The sequence below is a fragment of the Andrena cerasifolii genome, chromosome 1 (genome assembly GCF_050908995.1).
Source record: "Andrena cerasifolii isolate SP2316 chromosome 1, iyAndCera1_principal, whole genome shotgun sequence".
Classification (NCBI taxonomy): Eukaryota; Metazoa; Arthropoda; class Insecta; order Hymenoptera; family Andrenidae; genus Andrena; species Andrena cerasifolii.
In genome coordinates this window covers 3,443,362-3,465,901 of record NC_135118.1, presented here as the reverse complement: position 1 = coordinate 3,465,901, position 22,540 = coordinate 3,443,362, and the positions used below count along the sequence as shown (strand labels likewise).

At 40.1% G+C, this 22,540-nt stretch overlaps 1 protein-coding gene across 1 annotated transcript in view; it reads left to right on the top strand.

The window, feature by feature from the left end:
• Positions 1–5,830: 5,830 nt before the first annotated feature.
• The window catches only part of Cht (choline transporter), a 40,574-nt gene continuing 23,864 nt past the window's right edge, over positions 5,831–22,540 (top strand). Inside the window, exons 1-4 of the mRNA XM_076830463.1 lie at positions 5,831–6,324; positions 7,099–7,432; positions 13,184–13,554; positions 18,946–19,250. Coding sequence (XP_076686578.1) covers positions 13,281–13,554; positions 18,946–19,250 — 579 coding nt within the window. The 5' untranslated portion in view covers positions 5,831–6,324; positions 7,099–7,432; positions 13,184–13,280. The remainder of the gene's footprint in view (positions 6,325–7,098; positions 7,433–13,183; positions 13,555–18,945; positions 19,251–22,540) is intronic.

Sequence of the window (22,540 nt, the reverse complement as noted above, 5' to 3'; positions counted from 1 at the left end):
TTTATTTCATTATCTTCCTAAAAAAAAATGCCGAAAGTGACTGCAATTTTGCTCCGTCCAAGGTGGCCTAACCCCTTAACGTCGATGCGAGTCAGAGTTGAGGTTATGACACTGCTAGAAAGTCGAAGTACAGCAGGGGTGGCAACCTGCAAGCCTCTCCCCTACATAAGTTGTAGGAATATTTGATTATAGGTATACAATAAACAATTGACCTTTAAAACTTGAATTTGTCTTGCTTTAAGTACAGCTTTATAAGTCGAAAAATTGTTGAATCTCTCTTACTCGAAAACTCGATAAGCCGAAATCTCTATAATTCGAAGCTTTTTCCTCTTCCCTTGAGATTCAAGTTATCCAGGTCCAATTTTATTAACTAAGTCTCCTTCCGTAATTCTTTATGTTTCTAAGAAACTTAGGAGTGACTAAATAACTTCGTGGGACACCCTGTATAGATGAAATTTTAATTGGAAACGGTTCCTACCGTTAGCATACAATCGGGACTTTTTTAATATTTAATTGCCACATCAGCTCTGAATAAAATGTTAAAGAAAGGAGAACGAGAGATTCTCAGAGATGACTCATTAGCGCGTTCTTCGGATACCGTGTCTGATTATAATCTATCTCAGACTTCGCGAAAGATTCTTGACTGTGAAACATCCAATTCGAATCGATGGTATAAAGTTCTCTCTAATTACTCGCCACATATATTGGAAAGTATATTGCTGTGTTCAAGGAAGATGATGTGTATACTTCCTGCATAATAGAAACATCTTGTTCCATCATTTAAAGTGCAAAATATCAAGATGCCGGCAGTGGAGGATTAAGTACTTTTATGCGCAAGTGTTCGTTCTTCCGTTGGCAGCATTGAATAACAGATTAGTAGGTATCTCTGGATAATAAATCTCCGTAATTTGATGGACGATGCGTTACTGTTATTTTAATTTTTCAGTCGTTTGTAAATGTCTGGAGTTTCAGAAGTCACAGGTAGCAGGTAGTCACTCTGCTCTCTAAGGAAAATATTAGTGCTGTACAATTTCGTGACAGCACGCAATGTTACATCTATATTTAGGGTCACGTTCATTCCCCACTTTCATTCATTTTTCTGACTATATTACTCCAACTGTCTTAATTTATAGAATTCGTATATCCATCATATATGATCCAAATAATGTTAAACCCAGTGGCGGACTTAAGAAAGAAGGCCCAAGTGGTAAACGTTCTGAGAGGCCCATTTCTCGGGAAAATGAAGAGGTAATTTGCTTAGAACGGACTAAGTGTAGTAGTACAGAAGAAATGTTGTGTTTGATTAAAATCATAATATTTTTTTAACGTGAGGCCCTGGAGATCCTTCTTGGCAGAGGCCCATTTTTCGGGAAAATGAAGAGGTAGTTTACTAAAAACGGACTAAGTGTAGTAGTACAGAAGAAATGTAGTGTTTGATTAAAATCATAATATTTTTTGAAGTTGGGGTCCTAGGGATCTTTCTTGGCAGAGGCCCATTTTTCGGGGAAATGAAGAGGTAGTTTACTAAAACGGGCTAAGTGTAGTAGTACAGAAAAGAATATAGCGTGGTTAGAAATATAATTTTGTTTTTAAGATAGGACCCTAGGGGGCCTACGGGGGAGGGGCCCATTTTTCGGGAAAATGAAGAGGTAGTTTGCCAAAAACGGGCCAAGTGTAGTAGTACAGAAGAAGTGTAGTGTTTGATTAAAATCATAATATTTTTTTAAGTTGGGGCCCTAGGGATCTTTCTTGGCAGAGGCCCATTTTTCGGGGAAATGAAGAGGTAGTTTACTAAAACGGGCTAAGTGTAGTAGTACAGAAAAAAATATAGCGTGGTTAGGAACATAATTTTGTTTTTGAGACAGAACCCTAGGGGGCCTTCGGGGCAGGGGCCCATTTTTTCGGGAAAATGAAGAGGTAGTTTGCCAAAAACGGGCCAAGTGTAGTAGTACGAAACAAAATGTAGTGTTCGGATACCTATACCTAATTATAATTTTTTTTTACATGGGACCCTGGAGGGGCCTTCTGGGCAGAGGCCCAGGCGGCAACTGCTTATCAGCCGCCCTGTTAAATCCGCCACTGGTAAAACCACATGTATCAAAATCCTGTTAACTTTTACAGGGCCAGGCCACTATAACTATAGTAACCACCTATGAATTTGGATACTTTGCCGACCATTTTGGTAGTATATATTATGCATAAATTTTATGTAAATAAATTTTACAATTTCAATGAAAAAATCCCGGCCTTCTAAAGGTTAAATAATATTGGAACCTGAAAACTCATATATATGTGTATATTTTTTAATAAAACGGAATTAAATTCTCGCATCAATTTTGCTCTGCCTTAAATCCTTCGAGTAATAATTTAATTAACTGTATACGATGGTCCAAAGAAAGTTTAAGACTCAAATTTTTACAAACTGTGTAACTAACTTAATACTAGGTTTTAAGGGGTCATTCCGGTTAGACGAGTTGAAAAAATCGATTTTTTAAACGTTTTTTGAAAGTACATATCCTCAAGAATGTACTGTTAATTTTTCATGGAAAAATACCGATTAATTTAGCTTCTACAGTGGCATTTTGTAGGGAGCGCAGAGGCTCGGTCTCTATAAATAAAAACTTTGAACCCTTTTGTCTCGAAATCTCATTTTGTCACATCGTGAAGATAAAATCTCAAAATCTATCGAACCGATTGCTTTATAAATTTAACTGCTTAATCTGCACACGTATGACTCTCACAGGGACTACAACCGAGTATTTTCATTGAGTCTCACCTACCTTTAGAATCGAAAATAGCAACAACAAAAAAAGCCAAACAAAATGTTTTCATTTTGACCGCCATGTTGCTAATTTTGAAGATAAATCACTAATTATATTCCTGGCGATAGCGACAGTCACACTGATCAAGAATCTGTTTGAATTGTTGGGTTCAGATAAGTCTAACAGGTAAAATCTCCTTCACGAGCGAGGAATGAATCATTAAACATGTCATCAAGACTGCTTTCAAAAGCATTTTAAAAGCAATAATTGTATCACTTTTATATTTTTTATTTACTGTACAAATGTAGTTTAATAAATAGAAAAAAGTTTTATTCCATTACTGTAATTATTTTCGTCGCAATAAATTCCTGAAAATCCGCTAACCGGGATGACCCCTTAAGTATTCTGTTGGCATCACTGGACTATTCTGGCAAGGGAGATAAAAGATATAATTCTATGTAATGGAAGAATATTATTTTTCTCATCATTCACAATAATTGAAACTATCTTCAGACCACTACTGTAAGCTAGCTGTATCTGCCGTAAATTTATCTGCGTCGGATTGTGCGTTTTGAAATGATCCATTTGAGAGGTCATACGCCTTTTCGCATTCATTGAAGCGTTCCGCTGCCGTCCATTACGCTGCCGATGTTTACTCTCGCGTGTACACGTAGTCGCGTCTGAAGAACCTGGGCACCTCGTCGAGGATCTCTGACCTGTGAGCTGATCAACGATACCGTTATTTCGTACCCTGCGTTGCGTTGCACAGTGTGGGCGTAGGAGTAAATATATGTAAGAAGTAATGAAAATGTACAGTGCCGCTGTCACCGTCGGTTCATCAAGCTCCTTTCATGATAGAAAACATACCGTCAGACTACAGTTTTACAAGCTTCTTTTGAGAAGAATCTGTTATTGAAGCGCTCGTAATTTTTGAAGAGCCAGTTGTAAAAACAGTGCTCGAGACAAAAGTTGCTTGCCTTCTAACGGAAATTACGAAAATTTAAACCCCATTTTGACTCCCCAGACGGGTGGTTGGGAAGCGCTCGTTTCATAGATTTGAAGATCCACTGAATCCGTGAAATTTGAGATCAGAATCATTGAAATTGGTCCAGTAGTTCCCAAGAGATTAGCTGTTTAAGGTCACGCGGACCACCCTGTAGAGATAACTTATCAAACTTTTGGTATATTACACAGTTCGACAAAATTTTACTTTTTTCGGACTTGTAACATTCAATAGCGGTTTCTTATAGGTTTTCGTGCGCGGAAAACGAATCCGCAAACCGTTTGTCGCCATCACCCTCAGTTTTTGAGAAAAATCTATTTTGAAAAAAAACTGCAAATTTTCAAATTTGAGCATCTTTTGTGTTGAAACGGTAATAGTTATTCAATTGTTCGTTGCGTCAAATTATTCTATGAACCCTCCCCAGTTTTCGAGAAATTCGATTTTGAAAAAAAAAACTGAAAATTTTCAACTTTGAACATCTTTTGGGTCAGTAATAGTTATTCGGTTGCTTGAATACTCCATTTAAATATATTTAAACAACGATCAAAGGGAAAAGAACACCCGAAATTCACCCAGTTTTGCAGATATTTTTAAATTTATTTCCAAAACTGAGGGTCCAAGAGGAAATCTGACTATTCCACGCGATGCAGCAGACATTTTTCCTTCGGAAGGCATCAACAGAAGTGGTACGTCATGTTTTGTTTTCAATACAGAAACGAAATAGTTTGGCAAAACGTGCGGCGTCGACAGTGGTAGTCAACGGCGGCGCGCGATTCACTGCCACTCAGCGTAACGCAATCGCTTACCGCGCGTGACTACCACTGTCGCCGCCGCACGTTTTGCCAAACTATTTCGTTTCTGTATTGAAAACAAAACGTGACTTACCACCTCTGTCAGATGCCTTCCGAAGGAAAAATGTCTGCTGCATCGCGTGGAGTAGTCAGATGTTCTCCTAGGTCCTCAGTTTTGGAAATAAATTGAAAGATATCTACAGAAGTGGGTGCATTTCGGGTGTTCCTTTCCCTTTGATCGTTGCTTAAACATATTTAAATGTTTGTAATGCACTAATAATTTATATCGTTGTATTCGGGAGGGTTCATAGAATAATTGGACCCAACAAGCAACCGAATTACTGTTTCGACACAAAAGATGTTCAAAATTGAAAAATTCAAATTAATTTTAACTTCTGCCGATGAGAAGAATTATACAGGATTAACGTACCACAGAGCGGTGTGAAATATTCGTTAGATAAGAATAGAATAAGCTCGCCGAACTCTAAAAACCCTCAACCCCCGGGTTGCTCAATCCCCTCGAAGTAATTTAACCGTCACATTTCTTCCAGTTTCCAATACCCTTCCCTCTGTGGAAAACAGGCACATGCCTCATCCGCATAAATTTTCGTTTCCTTGTGCCACGAATTCGTCCCTGCGATGTAGCGTAATTCCACCACCTCGCAATACACTAGCAGAGCGGTGGCACGTGCCTGTTCTCCACCGGGCCCCTCAATTCCACACACCCGCCAAATTCTGCCAAAGCAAAACAAGTTCCCCGATCCAGATACGTCACGTTACACCTTCCATTACCATGCGACAGCGTCCACAAGGGCCCCTAAAGAATCCTCACAGACCCTGCTTCCCACGCCCGGACTTCCCTCACAAGCCCCCTCGCGGCCCACTCGTTTCCATTGACCTGCGCCAAGTGGAGATCCCAGTCGATGGGTGCCCGGGCGCCCTCCTAAACACGGCCTCCTGATTTTCTAATTAGTTCAATTTACTCGCTGGCATACACCAAGGCATCGAAGACCTTCGTCCACCTGGAATCACGTTCATACAACGGGATCCCCCGATGGTGTAGGGCGGGGAGGGTTGCTCGCGTTAGCGTTGGTATTTTAAGCGCAGACTCGCGCCTCTTCACTCAGTCCACGCCCCCGCCCCGACCCCGTCGGTGGTTGAAGAGGAGGTGAGGACACGGAGAGGAGAGTGGAGCTGGTCTGGGGATGGAGACAGGGCATAGGGAAGCCAGGGAGGAGACAGAGAGAGAGAGAGGTGGCGGCAGAATCAGAGGGTGGGACGCACCCCCGTGAGTCGGTATGACGTCACGGGGGTCGAATCAATATCACGGAAACCGTCCCTCCTTCGGTCCTCGACTGCGAGAAAGACACCGACTGTTCAGTACGGGGTGGCCTCCACGACCGTTCACCACGCTGACAGCACGACGTTCCGTCGACGGCGACGAGCAGGACGAGGACAACGGTCACGGGAATTGCGCTCGTTGCGCTCGTCACCCTCCGCCTCTATCCCGCCCACGTTCTCGCCTTGCTCGGTTCATCTCAAACGATCTCCGCAACCACCACCCCCACCGTCCCTCGGTTACTAGACCGTCACGGAGTCGTTCGTGCGGGACAATTTTCGAGGTACTCGCCGATGGTTCGCGCGCGAAAGTGATCGGCCAGGATCCAGGGGACACCTGAGGCTCGCTTCCAGGCCGAGTCCCTCTGTGACGTGCGTCAGTGGTGGAAACGGGAGTTCCGGGAACTCGGGAGCGTCGCCTGGCGGATCTGTAAGTAGAGCTTCGCCCCTGGAATGGATCGCAGTAGACTGTTTCACGAATGAGGTGTTTCTTTTCTGGACCCCGTTTGATGGCTTTTAAACGTAGATAGAGCTCCATGTGTGTACGCGTTCACTACTTTCGTGCCTGTCCTGTCCGCTCTGGCCTGGTGACGTAAATGCGTGACACCGCTAGCGGAACGTAGCCCGATCCCATCGATCGTAGCGATACCCGGATCAGGTATAGTCGCATTTCGCGTCTCGCGAGCTCGTGTCACGAACGGAGGGGGGGATTGGAAACGTAATGAGCCGTAGAAGAAGCTTCGTCCGACTAGCCTGCCGTCTTAAAAGGGATAACAGTCGGGTTACTTGGAACGCGTTTGGTGCTTTCGTCAGTTACGTAACGCGGGCCACTTTCTATACCCGCGAGTGTACTTCCTCCGAATGACAAAAAATACCAATTCTACGCTGTTCCCGGGGGGGTTGCCGCTGTCATAGGACTCGCGGCGAAGCTGAGCGATAGCTAACTCACTTTCGAATCTCCAGAGACTTCGGTGGAGTGAGAGCATGCTCGAGTCGATCAAGGCAGCCATGCCAGTTTCGGTGCAGCATGAATCAGAGCCACGTAGTAAATAAACTGCGATCTCGTTAAGCTAGCGAAACTCGTCGGGAAACTACGCGATGCTACGTATTGAATGATCGGAGAAAGTGCTTCCCGTCGCGGCGCTGTCCCTTTCCTCCAAGAGACGCGTATACAGTTGAGGAAGGATGCACGTCGCTCTTTCAGGTGAAGGACCCGTACTGATCTCCACGATCGGTACTGGAGACCGTGGGCGAAGGGGGGGACCCAGGAGGAAGCAAAGGTAGCAGCAGGGAAGCAGTAGGTTCGGTGAGTTGGGTGAAAATCGATGGCCATCAGCGCCCATGGGCGGCCTCGCGTTTAGAACAAGGAATAGCCCCTCCCAGAAGACCTCGCTACGGTGGGGCGACTGCTGCCCCCCAAATACCAACCCTCCGTCGTCGACGATCGCCTGGAAGGACCATCAGCAGGACATGCCGCCGGTGCCCGTGTGAGGCTGTCCCCCGCTACTGCGTGATTGTACCCCGCGGGGTCTTCAGAGGTACCCGTCACGTTTGTTGTTATACTGGCCTATAGAACCAGCCACCCCCTGTAACCAACTGCATTCCAACGCACAAGCTTCTTATAGTACCCACTGGCGAGCAAAGCTGAACGAGCTTGGAGACCACGAAGACTGTGTTCCTTATTTTCTTGGCAGTCTAATTATTTGGAGACAACCACTTTTCGAAAACCACCCCCTTCCTCCAGTTAATGGAAACACTTGGAACAATTTCAAGACTTCTGGTGTACGATGAAGAATTTGTTGCAGATCTTATAGGGAAGTGAAATATGTAGAGGGTGGGTCAGGGGGTAGGTGGCGCAATTAGGCATAGGGTTGACTCCTATTTCAGAAATAAATCGAAAGTGTGGAATACAATTTTGTTACAGCTTCTGGTTCTTGGGAAATTCGATTTAACAAACAGAAAATCAGCGCTGGTGTAGATATAAGGCGAAATTGCGGAGCTCGCGTGCAATTGGCGAAAAATCGATTCCTTCGAAAATGAGGCCCCTTCGAATGAAAATTATTTTACAATTTACACTGGTAGGTACACGGGGACTCAATAGTTGCACCGTAGTTACTGATCAATTCCTTGATGAGGCGAGTTTTCAAAGTCGACTATCTGCAGATTTAATGCAACATTCTTCATTTATTACTAGTTGTGCCACCTGTTTCCATCCACTCTATACAGTCGTACAGATCGAAGCGATTCTATAGACGTTCGTGGTTGACATATTATTTAAATCGAAGCTGGTTTGCAGAATCAAATGGATTTAGAATTCTACCTTTAACTGGCGATACGTCTCCCATCGACGTTGCATTAATAAAATTCGAATTACGTTGCACACTACTGAAGGGGTTGCTTACGCTGGAGGACCCTAGTTGTTTTCTCCTAGTTCTCGTAATATGATTTTTTTTAAATTAATGATTAAAACTTGTCCAGTGGTGTCAGTGGCACGTATCGGTGTCTTTATCACACCGATCGAGTGGTTCAGCTTTGTTTGCCAATCCCGATGCACCCAGGAGGCCTTGAACCTTTGCGCATCATTTGCACACGTATCACGCGTTTCTTTTGCCCTTTTTTTTATACATATTAGTACGGCTGTGTGTCCGTTACGCGAGGAGCTGGTGCCGCGTAGGGTAAAGCGAGACTAATAGGATTAAAGGGTGAACTCAGTCGGGCGATTTAAAAGCCTTCTGGGTAGCAGCGTAGCCTTTACACTTAATTGCACGCATTAGACGCGAGCGCACCGGCCACACCGCTAATTGAGTAGAAAAGTGGAATGCGATTCACGCGATTCGAACGGATTTCCAACGAAAGACGGCAGTTTTTAATGACTCGACTTGTCCTCTGGGAAGCAGTTAATTAACAATATCCTCGGGAAACGATGAATTATGGCTGCAAGAAACAGAACGTATAGTACCATTGTAAACACCAAGTGCAGTACTTCACTCAACTAATTTCGAGCGCACGCGTAGAAAGTCCTGGGATATTAACTCCTTGCACTTTAAGTGTGTCTCTCAGGCGCACTGATTTAAATTAGTTATCTACTAGTATCGTTAAATGTTGTGAAAGTGGAAGGACGCTTGATTTGTAGATTTAAACGAATTATTTAATTTGACATCACTGTACTATATATGGCTTTATTACCAGTTAAATTAAGTTCCGTATTTGAGAAGTGTATTATTCAGTAAAAGATTTCTGGTGGGTGACGAAAGAATATATTTCAGTACAGGGTGTAACTGAAATAGGTGGTGAAATATATGTCTGAAAAATACAGTGTATTGTATTCAACTTAAATCTGAAAGAAGGGTATAGGAACATGGGCCTGAAAATGTTTCCCTTCTGAGATATGAGTACGTTTATACTTCTGTATTGTTTTACTGGTTAAGCTTTTTTAATAATAATGTTATAACACTGATCGGCGAATTATCAGAGTAGAATCAATTACCATTCGAATCATTAATTATTCTCTGGACTTTTACTTATGTGGACGTCTTAAGATTCTTGTTTATTACATCGTATCCCTGTTTAAGGATAATACGGAGGTAAACGCCCTTAACGTTATTATTTTTTTTCTCGGTTACTACTTAAGGTATTTAAATGAAGGAAAAAACGAAAAATAGCTACATACTAACTGCACTTCATATATTTTTCCTAAAATTATAAATCAATTATTAAGGGTAGAAAAAAATAATTAATTTTTTGGGGTGGTATATGGAAACAAGCCTTTGAGTGACCACCTCCAAAAAAATTAAGAATAATGCTCTATTATCGAGTTATTATATATAAAAACCTGAAGATAGTCGAGATGGTGGAACATAGTTAAATAATTTAATGAAGATCAATATATTATAAATAGCTGGGGTTTTGTGGCGAGAAAGAGTATTTGTCGCGAGCCTGAGTACGTTTCATTTAAATGCGAATGGAAGAAACGATTGCGGTGCGTTTGGGAGATCGAAGTGTAAATGAAGAGTGTTTGGGATTTATTGTAACCACCCCCAAAAAATTAATTTTTTTTTCTACCCTTAATAATTGATTTATAATTTTTAGAAAAATATATGAAGTGCAGTTAGTATGTAACTATTTTTCGTTTTTTTTTCATTTAAATATCTTAAGTAGTAACCGAGAAAAAAAATAATAACGTTAAGGGCGTTTACCCCCGTATTATCCTTAAACAGGGGGGTAGCGATCTAAAACTTTACATAATGGTGTTTCAGGCAAGGAGCATTGTTTAAAAAATAACAACTCCAAGAATCGGTAGACCCTTTGAAGTACTCTAGGAATTTCTCAACACGTTCAACAGTAAACGTCGTTGCGAGGCAATTTCTTCAACCGAATGATTAAACAACTTTTTGTTCATGTCTCAGAAAGAGGAATTTTTACCTCATATTTACACTGTCGCTCAAAGGTTTGGATACACTCATTGGGGAAAAAATTATTCTTAAATGTTAGATCCACGAAATAATATCCACACTTTCATTTTAGATACATTTGGCGATTAACCTTTAGAGGGCTGGGATTTCTTTTCATTGAAATTGTAAATTTTATTTACATAAAATTTATGCATATATGCCACCAAAATGGCCAGCAAAGTATCCAAATTCTTAGGTGGCCACTATAGTGGCCAGTCCGGCCTTCTGAAGGTTAATGAACAAAGACAACCAGAAATCTGTATAATATTCTAAGTCATATAAAATTTACTCACCACGAGAGCTATTTATTATGAAACATTGCTTTCCACCAAAATATCCACCTACATTTTATTACTATTTTACGAAGCCTTCGACTATCTGATTTATGAAAATTCATTACACGGCCACGAAACTCTCTTACCAACTGCTACAAGTAAACTAAACGCCCTGATGGTCCACAAATCATTCAACAATTGTGGAATATTAAATTACGCTGAGCCGTAAATCTGCATATTCGAATGCAAAACACAAACACAACAAGAGTACCGAAATTTTGTACCAATATCGTACACACTGTACAGGGTCAGCGTTTTATCTTGCAACCCGCGCTCGCGCGAACTTGTAAAATGGCAACAGCGCTTCACAGACGCATTCCACTACAACCATGCACCGGCCCAGCGCACAGTGGTCCCAAAGTGACTTTTTGCAGACAAAATTCCGTATTTCCGTCAATTCTCTACCGATTTTTTATTTTTTTCGCTCATTTTGTAGGGGATTAAATTTGCTATAATATCAAATACCTGAATTGCAACCAAAACGTGTTTTTTTCTATCCTTTTTTTCTGACAAAGTTGGATGAAAACTATAGTAGAACAATCTTTGGGGCTAATTTGATAAGATTTTGCTTATCTAAGTAGTTTTTTTACGTAAAATCTTCAATCGGCACTAGGCAATAGCGGAAACACAAAACAGGCGATCTGTTGACACGTCAGAATGGTTGAAATACAACTTTACAAGGGCTGAAAATTTGGAATGTCTACTGAGTTTACTACAACTAGAACCGTCTAAAATATCAATTCAATATATGATTCTAGAACCTAATAGCGTTCAGAAATATCGAAGAACGTCAGAACCGTGATTTATTTTTTTATGTTTCTATTATTGTTTATTAGTAAATAAAACTTTATCGAATATTCCCGAACCACATTTTGGGCGTTTGGAATGTGGGTAAGAATGTAATAAACAAATTAAAAAAAGAATTAGCTGCCACCATTTGCCACTGCGGTGTCAATCCGATTTTGTTTAATTGGCAATAGCGCTCGAAGTGCCTTTCTGTCGACAAAATTCCGTATCTCAGCGAATTCTCAACCGATTTTTATGTTTTTTTGCTCGTTTTGTCTGGGATTAAATTTGCTAAAATTTCACACAGTAGTTTTCCAAAATTTTCTTTAGGGATTAAAAAAACAACAAATTCTGAACTCTTGGTTCCGAATCAACGAGTTTATTAACCAGTTTTTTCATATAACATTAAAACGAGATAAAATAAAAGAAACATAAATTAAACAATTCAAATTTAAACAAGTTTGTCTTCTTCCATATATTCTACATCTTTATAATTAGACAAAAGATATTTTGCGTCTTTTTCAAGTTCAACAGACGGAGTTAGCCATTGGGACCTCAAAATCGAAATTATAGCATCCGATGTTATTAATAAATAATGTATTATATCCTCATTTGTCGAAAACCTCGAACTTTTCCTGGTATTAAATTGTCGGAATCTTTTAAAATCTTTGTTCCTAGATTCCTGGGCTTCTTCCGACATCTGACCAATCGGCAGAATAGTCGAGTTTATAACGTCTTTTTTTTTCTTTCAAGGTTTTCGACAAATGAGGATATAATGCATAATTTATTAATAACATCGGATCCTTTAATTTCGATTTTGAGGTCCCAATGGCCAACTCCGTCTGTTGCACTTGAAAAAGACGCAAAATATATTTTCTCTAATTATAAAGAAGATGCAGAATATATGGAAGAAGACAAACTTGTTTAAATTTCAATTGTTTAATTTATATTTCTTTTATTTTATCTCGCTTTAATGTTATATGAAAAACTGGTTAATAAACTCGGTGATTCGGAACCAAGAGTTCAGAATTTGTTTTTATTTTAATCCCTAAAGAAAATTTTCGAAAACTACTGTGTGACATTTTAGCAAATTTAATCCCCTACAAAATGAGCTAAAAAAATCAAAAATCGGTTGAGAATTGACGGAAATACGGAATTTTGTCCGCAAAGAGTCACTTTGTTCACCACTGTGCGCTGGGCCGGTGCGTGGTTGTAGTGGAATGCGTCTGCGAAGCGCTGTTGCCATTTTACCTGTTCGCGCGAGCGCGGGTTGCAGGATAAAACGTTGACCCTGTATAGTCAGTGGCGTACGAGAACGCACGAGCGCCTGATGGCGTGATTCGTTTGGAAGGTTCCGGAAGGATTCGCCCTTCCGTTGGACGGACGGGGACGTCGAGAGGCGGTTGGCGACACGAGGCATTCTACGCTGACTGGGCTACCGACCGCCAGGTGCTAGTAGACATTGTCGTGTCGTAAACAAAACGCAATTCCGTTGCAATATTCGTGAATTAACATTCCGTTAAGTTTATTGTTAAACACCTGGTTCTATGTCACTTACTGTCCCACATTCCAATCACTTCAAATCCATTCTATTTCAACTACAATCTGCTTAACCATTCCTCCACTATGTCCATTTCCAATCAACTCTCTTCATCCCTTGGATATTCCGTGAACGTCTTCGATGCTTCAAAGTGGACGGTGTGGATTGTGCACGCAGGTATCCGAACCTCTCGAAATCAAATCGACCGCCACACCTCGCGGACGTGCGCCTCCGTCAGTTCGAGTCCACGCAAGTGGACCCGTACTCACCGAAGATGATCAACATTGCCGGCGTCATCTCGATCGGCCTGTTCTACGTGCTGATCCTGGGCGTAGGGATATGGGCCGCCAGGAAGAAAGAGGCGGGCAACGACTCCGAGGAGGAAGTCATGCTAGCGGGTCGTTCGATCGGTCTGTTCGTCGGGATATTCACGATGACCGCGACCTGGGTAGGCGGCGGTTATATCAACGGCACCGCCCAGGCGATCTACACGAGGGGTCTCGTCTGGTGTCAGGCGCCATTCGGATATGCCCTGAGCCTAGTGTTTGGTGAGTCCCACGCTGTCGCCTTTTCCATTCTTCTGGCATCCCTTTTCTTTACACAGGGTCTTCCTCTGCCTGTGGTCAATGCTCCAGGGAGTAATTATGCCAGCAATATTAAGACGAAAATCAGGAGTGACGAAATTGCGGTAAAGGCTTCGTTTTCGAGAAAATTGACTTGGAGACTCACCTAAATACGCGTGCATCGCGGGCGCTTGGGGTGCACGCGGAGGGGAGCAGAGGAGTCCAAGCGAGAGCTCCAAGTCAATTTTCTGGAAAATGAAGCCTTTACCGGAATTTTGTTACTTTTGATTTTGGTTTTATTTTTGCCTGTATAATCACCCCCTAGAGTATTGACCATAGGTAGAGGAACACTCTGTATATATGTACTGCTGGGGCTGTAATTTTATTTCAGTTGGGGATTTAGTTGGACTACATAGCAGTAGGATTCCGTTTACTCGGGGACTAATTAACTCTCGGATAGGGACCCTGGGTCACTGGAGACCCCGAGTTTGAGTCTACGCTGAAATGCAAGCTAAAGGCGGATTCAAATGTCAGGTCCCGGATGTCTCACAAGGGGAGGACACCATGTGGTAGACAGCGATTTTGACGAGCCTTGGCACCATGGTTCAATGTCGAAAATAAGTAAACAGGTGTCCGAGCGTTTTTAATTAAATTATTAAAAATTTCATAGTGGCCGTGGGGTTTTATTGGGTAAAAATCCCAGACTACCCCGGCGCCCCCGGGGGATTCCCCTCTGAAGGAGTCGGGGTGTCTTGTGAAGATTTCCCCAAGTTAAAAAAGAAAATTTATGAAAAACAGTAATTTATAAAAAAAATTTATAAACTTTTTTTTTAACGTGGAGACATCTTCAAAGGGACTCCGACGCCTTCAGAAGGGAATCTCCCGCGGGCGCCAGGGTAGAGTGGAATTTCTACCTACTAAATCCCCACGGCCACTAAGAAATTTTAAATAATTTCTAAATTTTTACTTATTTTGCGACATAGATCCAACGTGCCAAAGCTCATCAAAATCGGTGTCTATCGCATGGTGTCCTCCCCTTGTCAGTGTTGCCAGTGTCAGTAACTGTTTGCAACTGTGGACTGCTCCATTCCAAAACAGGGAAACGATAGGTTCCTTTTTCCCATGACACTGACAGCACTGAACCGGCAGGGAACTGATACCCTAGCGGACAAAAATTTACCACTTTTTCGATTTGTCCTATTTTTGTTATTTTTTAGCAGACATTTGGGACTGTGGTATGCTTAATATGTATGCATATTCTGTTGGGGAATTTAAAGCTGTATAAAACCCAGTTAAAGTGGAATTTATTTAACTGACTAACAAAAGTGTTATATGACATTGAACCGAGTAACACATTTTTGGGGCCGACAAAGAAATTACCACGTTCAGTAACTTTTCAGGTTGCCCTAAAAGCAAAAGGTGCCCCCACAAAATATTAGATTTTTTTATTAATGTTCAAAAGCGGTAACTTTTTGTTGTCTTTAAAAGTAGGTCGTCCTGTTTAATGTCACGCAGGGTTTTTGTTTGTCAGTTAAATAAATTCAACTGTACCTGGGTTTTATACAGCTTTTAATTCTCTTTCAGAATATCAGGACTGCGGTTTTGAATTGATATTGAAAATTAATAGAAGCAGTGTAGTTGGAAAGAGTGGTAACTTTTTTGTCCGCTACTGTATGTGTGAATCCGCCTTAAAACTTTTCTTTGAGCGATAATGCTTAGCAGGACAATTGAGTCGAAGCTGATTTCGAAACATATTTGTGCGAGATTTTGGTATGGGTCAGGAATGACCCGGGTCCGTCTCCGCGGCTCGGTTTCTGGGGTTAACAGAGTGTTTTATTAGTTAGCTTTATTTTTGGCACACCTATATTTTTATTACTTTTGAGATTATACACGGAGTTCTATTTTAAATAAATTTCATCGAATGAGAAGTATGGATATAGGGCAGTATTGTTGGCAACTTGAAATAGTTATTATCATAATATGCAATAATATTATACATTACATGATGCATAATCATTTGGAACGTTATTTCGGAGCGAAGATTCTAATGCAATTCAAATCTGAAGGCCTCAAATTTAAAATACAGTGTTTAAAATTTTGCGTTCCATGGCAGTGGTTATTTCGAGTTTTTATCTGTTATAATGAAGTTGCTCGAATATATGAAGCATCACAGAGACTCGGCTGTGTTTATTCCTTTGACGATGGAAAAGTTGCGGCTATTCGAAAACTTTGCCTTCTGCCACGTAACATAGCGTGGCGATAGATCAGCCGCAATCAAGACTCTTACGCTAACTTTTTAAATAAGATCCCTTGAAGTCGAATGGCCTCGAGAACGAATAAGCATGTGTAATAATGTGTATAACCATTCATTGAAACTATAAGCGCGTAGTTTCTGAATGATCGCGCGAATAAATAATGTATCGTTACATGACGTGTGTACTTTAACGAAGCGCCACTGAAATTAGAGTTGGCCATTATTCGAATTTCTTCGAATAAATATTTATCTGAGACTGTTACCCAAGCAGGTGCGGATTTGAAGATTTGACGCCAATAGGCTACCGAGCGTATGCCGCCGTTTCCGCGAAATATTATCAAATATTTAAAAGAGTCGAGACCAGTGGCGGATTTAAGAAAAAAGACACAGGTGGCAAACGTTCTGAGGGGCCCATTTTTGGGGGAAAATGAAGAGGTAGTTTGCTAAAAACGGATTAAGTGTAGTAGTACAGAAAAAATGTAGTGTTTGATTAAAATCATAATATTTTTTGAAGTTAGGGCCCTAGGGATCCTTTTTGGCAGAGGCCCATTTTTCGGGAAAATGAAGAGGTAGTTTGCTAAAAACGGGCCAAGTGTAGTAGTACAGAAAAAATGTAGTGTTTGATTAAAATCATAATATTTTTTGAAGTTAGGGCCCTAGGGATCCTTTTTGGCAGAGGCCCATTTTTCGGAAAAATGAAGAGGTAGATTGCCAAAAACGGGTCAAGTGTAGTAGTACAGAAAAAATGTAGTGTTTGATTAAAATGATAATATTTTTTGAAGTTAGGGCCCTAGGGATCCTTTTTGGCACAGGCCCATTTTTCGGGAAAATGAAGAGGTAGTTTGCTAAAAACGGGTCAAGTGTAGTAGTACGGAAAAAATGTAGTGTTTGATTAAAATCATAATATTTTTTGAAGTTAGGGCCCTAGGGATCCTTTTTGGCAGAGGCCCATTTTTCGGGAAAATGAAGAGGTAGTTTGCTAAAAACGGGCCAAGTGTAGTAGTACAGAAAAAATGTAGTGTTTGATTAAAATCATAATATTTTTTGAAGTTAGGGCCCTAGGGATCCTTTTTGGCAGAGGCCCATTTTTCGGAAAAATGAAGAGGTAGATTGCCAAAAACGGGTCAAGTGTAGTAGTACAGAAAAAATGTAGTGTTTGATTAAAATCATAATATTTTTTGAAGTTAGGGCCCTAGGGATCCTTTTTGGCACAGGCCCATTTTTCGGGAAAATGAAGAGGTAGTTTGCTAAAAACGGGTCAAGTGTAGTAGTACGGAAAAAATGTAGTGTTTGATTAAAATCATAATATTTTTTGAAGTTAGGGCCCTAGGGATCCTCTTTGGCAGAGGCCCATTTTTCGGGAAAATGAAAAGGTAGTTTGCCAAGAACGGGCCAAGTGTAGTAGTACGAAAAAAAATGTAGTGTTCGGATACCAATACCTAATCATATTTTTTTTTGGCATGGGGCCCTACAGAGGCCCTCTAAGCAGGGGCCCACGTGGCAACTGCTCATCGGCCGCCCTGTCAAATCTGCCACTGGTTGAGACAATTTAAAAATTAATTCAATATGGCAAATCACAATTGAGTCATTGCTAATTCGCTATACGAAAAAGGAGGATTGCTTTGAAGGCTGTCTTAAGCCTCTGTGTTTAAATCTTTTCCAATTTATTTTGCTTAAAATTTGTCGCTCACCCAAATTTGCTGCTCCCCAAAATTTGTCACTCCCCCAAATTTGTCGCCCCCCAAATGTTGTCGTTCATCCAACTTTGCCATTTGCTGAAATTTGCCGCTCCCCAAAATTTGTCGCTCCCCCAAATTTGCTGCTCCCTGAAATTTACCGCTCCCCAAAATTTGTCGCTCCCCCAAATTTGCTGCTCCTCAAAATTTGTCACTTCCCAAAATTTGCCACTCCCCAAACTTTGTCGCTCACCCAAATTTACCGTTTCCAAAAATTTGCTGCTTCCCGAAAATTGCCGCTCCTTAAAATTTCGTGCTTCCTAAAGTTTACCACTCCCCAAACTTTGTCGCTCACCCGAATTTGCCGCTCCCCCAAATTTGCTGCTCCCTGAAATTTGCCGCTCCCCAAAATTTGTCGCTCCCCCGAATTTGCTGCTCCTCAAAATTTGTCACTCCCCAAAATTTTTCACTCTCACAAATTTGCTGCTCCTCAAAATTTGTCACTCCCCCAAATTTGTCGCTCCCCCAATTTTACGGTGCCCAAAAATTGGTTGCTTCCTGAAAATAGCCGCTCTTTAAAATATGTCGCCCCTTAAAATTTCGTGCTCCCTATAGTTTGCCACTCCCCAAACTTTGTCGCTCACCCGAATTTGCCGCTCCCCCAAATTTGCTGCTCCCTGAAATTTGCCGCTCCCCAAAATTTGTCGCTCCCCCAAATTTGCTGCTCCTCAAAATTTGTCACTCCCCCAAATTTGTCGCTCCCCAAACTTTGTCGTTCCCAAAAATTTGTCGCTCCTCGAAATTTGCCACTTCCCAAATTTTGTCGCTCACCCAAATTTACCGCTCCCAAAAATTTGCTGCTCCCTGAAATTTGCCGCTCCACCAAATTTGCTGCTCTCTGAAATTTTTCGCTCCCCCAAACTTGCTGCTCCCTGAAATTTGCCGCTCCCCCAAATTTGCTGCTCCCTGAAATTTTTCGCTCCCCCAAATTTGCCACCACCCAAAATTTGCCGCTCCCCAAAATTTTCCGCCCTAAGCTGCAGCCTGCTTAGCCTACACCCAAATCCGCCCCTGTAGGGAAGACCAGGGCTAAAAGTTCCGAATTCGATAAAACATAAAAAATGACTGGAAAATAATGTAGTTATTCTCTTCACTATTGACTAATTTCTTTCGGGCAGTGTATTATTAGAATAATTTCTTAATCAAATAAAAATTTAGGTATTCTAGTAGCATAGGGAGCAATCAATGTTTAGCCCGAATAAAATTTCATTCGCCATCTTCATCTGTTTTATTCGTGATTCAAATGAAAATGCACCCAACTCTGTTAGAAGAGTTACTTTACCATTTTGAACCTTTTGAACCAGTAATAATGATTTTACACATTTCAACAGATTAATGACGAATAGATTAATAAATTATTCTGTTTTGCCGATTGCATTGCTCCAGGTGGTATATTCTTCGCTAACAAGATGCGAGAAGAGGGGTACATCACGATGTTAGACCCCCTTCAAGATGCGTTTGGTGAACGCATGGGAGGCCTTCTGTTTCTTCCTGCCCTCTGCGGCGAGGTCTTCTGGGCCGCGGCTATTCTAGCAGCGCTGGGCGCCACCTTGGCGGTTATCATCGACATGGAGCAGGGTACTTCGGTCATATTCAGCGCATGCATCGCAGTTTTGTACACTCTATTCGGTGGCCTTTACTCTGTTGCTTACACTGACGTCATCCAGCTTTTCTGCATCTTCATCGGGCTGGTAAGTTGGAGAATCTTCTTTTAGATTCCAGGGGATCGTTAAATCGTTCAGATCAGGGTGTGATTCGCAGACTTGGGCGTTATTTGAATAAAATACTTCACAGATATTTAAACAAATGGTACGTTATATTATTTGACTGGAAATTATTTTCAATTACTCGCGCGCAATCAAACTTCGGAATAGATAGTTTTGAAAATGGAGCGCCTTAAGGGGAGGTTCTGGTCTAAATGTCGATTTTTTTTCATTTCATTTTTCGAATGTTCAACCTTTTAGGAAAACGTGTTTAAAAGGATTTGTTGAAATTCGTAAAATTCCTGAAGTTATAGGCATTTAAAAGTTTAAACGCGTTTTTCTCGAAACAGTGTTTTCAAAACGTTGGGACCTGTATCTCCAAAAGTTATTATCCGATTCGACTGAAACTTTTTTTATTTTAAAGAATATACTTCTGGCTAGGAGGAATACCAGGCAAAATACAAAAAAAAACGAATATTTATAATTTTCAAAGGCGTTGAAAGGATGAAAACTATAGGGAAAAAGTGATTTCAAAACTCAAGTCTCGGTATTTTCTAAAAAAATGTATTTTTTCACTTTTTCTGGTGCCCCACCCCCTAGCCAAAAGAATAATCTTCAAAATAAACAAGGTTTCAGTCGAATCGAATAATAACTTTTGGAGATAGAGGTCCCACCGATTTGGATCAATTTTTTGACGCCTTGACTTTAACGACTCCCCAAGGCTGTCTGCAATGATTAATTATAAAACAAAAAATATATTTCTATAATCTAAGACATCCTTAATACAATGCAACAAGTCCCATTAAATTATATATAGTAGTTTTCCTTTAATTAATTCCTAAATATCACCTATTTTTTGGGGCTCTAGACCAGAACCTCCCCTTACGATCCAATTTTATTCCACAATTTCCAATTATTTTTATCTGTAGGAGCTATTCTCGTTCATTGCTTCGCGAATTACGCCCTGTATTTTGTCGCTTTTCACTTTAAACTCTTGTCGGCATCTAGCTCAACGACTTCAAGTTACTTGCTGCATGAAAAAATATGTCAAACAAAAGTTGCGTGGTATCAAAGGGGGCCAGAATTCGCGCCCTTGACACCATGCAACTTTTATTTGAAAAAATTTTTTCACACGGAAAGTCATTCGCGAGTAATTTGAAGTCTTCAAGTTAAGGCTCTCACTCTGTGTAGTATTTCTTCAGAATATATTATTTCACGCGACACTAATTGTCACACACCGTACGGCAGAATTTTGTTAATTTAAAATTCATTGAGTAATTTAATTCAAAATTCATTCGACACGTAAATTCTCGCTACTTATCCTTACTAATTATTTAATCCAAAGAGGTATCCACAAGATTTTATATAAGTTTTTAGGTAAATACACGTCCGGTATATTATTATGAATTTTTTAAGGCACCCTATATTTGCAACGATAAAAAACAGCTTCACCGTGCGTGCAAACCATTTATCTGTCACTTCTGGCTAAAAAAAGAACTGGTTGGTTGATGCAGATTGTAAGATTTTCTAGTCTGAAAACACAAGTATTTTAGATGATTGACTTTCGAGCAGCAGTGGTCACCGCAGAAGCCTTCTTTTTTAGAGAACCTTCGAGTGATGGACAATAACTTAGTAATTAATAAATATTTGTAAACAAAAAAATTACGATGCACGGTACTAGATGTAATCCTTAAAAGGAAAAAAGATTTTCTGAGAAATGTGATACAGCTTTTGAGTAAAAAATTTCCAAAGACCACCCTTTTTTCGGCCGCCTGACTGAGCCTGACGCCTTAAGGGGTTATGCCTACCTGCAAGATCTGAAAATACAAGAATTTTCGGGATTTTTTTTAAAACACTCGAAGACTTTTTTTTAAATAAACCTTTATGTATTCGAAAGTGTACATGTTAAACTACTTGTGGTAATTTTTGCGATGGAAAATATACACAAATAAAAAAAAATATTAGCGATCTCTCGGCAGCGATTTTTTTTTCAGTAGTTTGCGGTGAACATTCTATTTCTGACCTGGTTCATCTGAAATAAAAAATTCGCGGGAATTTAGTTAGTATATTGGATTATCTTGTCCTTAATCGTTTATTATCCCAAGATATTAATTTGCTACAAAATGGCAACTTCTCATAGCAAAAGTATCGATTTTCACCACAGAATCGCGCTCATGTTTCATCATTTTCCATCTGTAAAATAACAACTACCCAACGGAAATGAAAAACCCACGATTAAGGACAAGCTAATCTAATATACTGACTAAATTTGGTGGAATTTTTTATTTCTGATGAACCAGGTCGTAGCTACAGTGATCACCGTAATAAAAAAAGCGCTGTCGGGAGATCGCTTATAATTCCATTATTTATTTAGTTATCGCATTGCAAAAAAAAACTACAAGAACTTTAAAATATATACTTTCGAATATACTACCGTTAATTTAAAAAAAAAGTCTTCAAATTGAAGAAAAAAAATCCCGAATATACTTGCGTTTTCAGACCTTGCAGGTAGGCATAACCCCTTAAATTGCTTGATTATCTGAATCTCGTGGGGAAGTTAGCTTGGCGAGATCGATATTAGGGTCTCAGGCACTGCAAGTATTTGTATTACCAAATTTATCCGGTGCTACGTAAGTGGTGACCTAGTTTCCTCAAGAACATTATCGGACCAGTATTTCTTCGAAACTTCATCAGATTAAGATCACTGTAAGCAGCAGCGAAGGACATTTCGTCCTCTGCTTTCCAATTTCGACACCCTATATATCGTCGATGCTATTTTTGTGTTATTCCAAATATTATATCTCGAAAAATGCATCTTTTACTTTTGGGACATCGTTAAATACATTTTCTAGCAGAGGATACATCACATTTCTTATACTTTAAACAAAGGTGTTAATAATGCATTGGAACAAGAATTTGAGAATATTTCCTACATAGGTAGTACCTATGTTATCAAAAATATTTATTGAAAGCATTACATTGTACATTATTACAATTCGTAATCAATTATTTCATACAATATACTATATATCAAAATATTAAGTATCAATATTGTTTAGATGGTATATTATTAAACATAATGTTACTGATAAGAGATTAATATTTCCAATATTAATTCTTTCATTTTTCTAATTTATTTCCAATATTAATTCTTTCATTTTTCTAATTTATTTCCAATATTAATTCTTTCATTTTTCTAATTTATTTCCAATATTAATTCTTTCATTTTTCTAATTTATTTCCAATATTAATTCTTTCATTTTTCTAATTTATTTTCA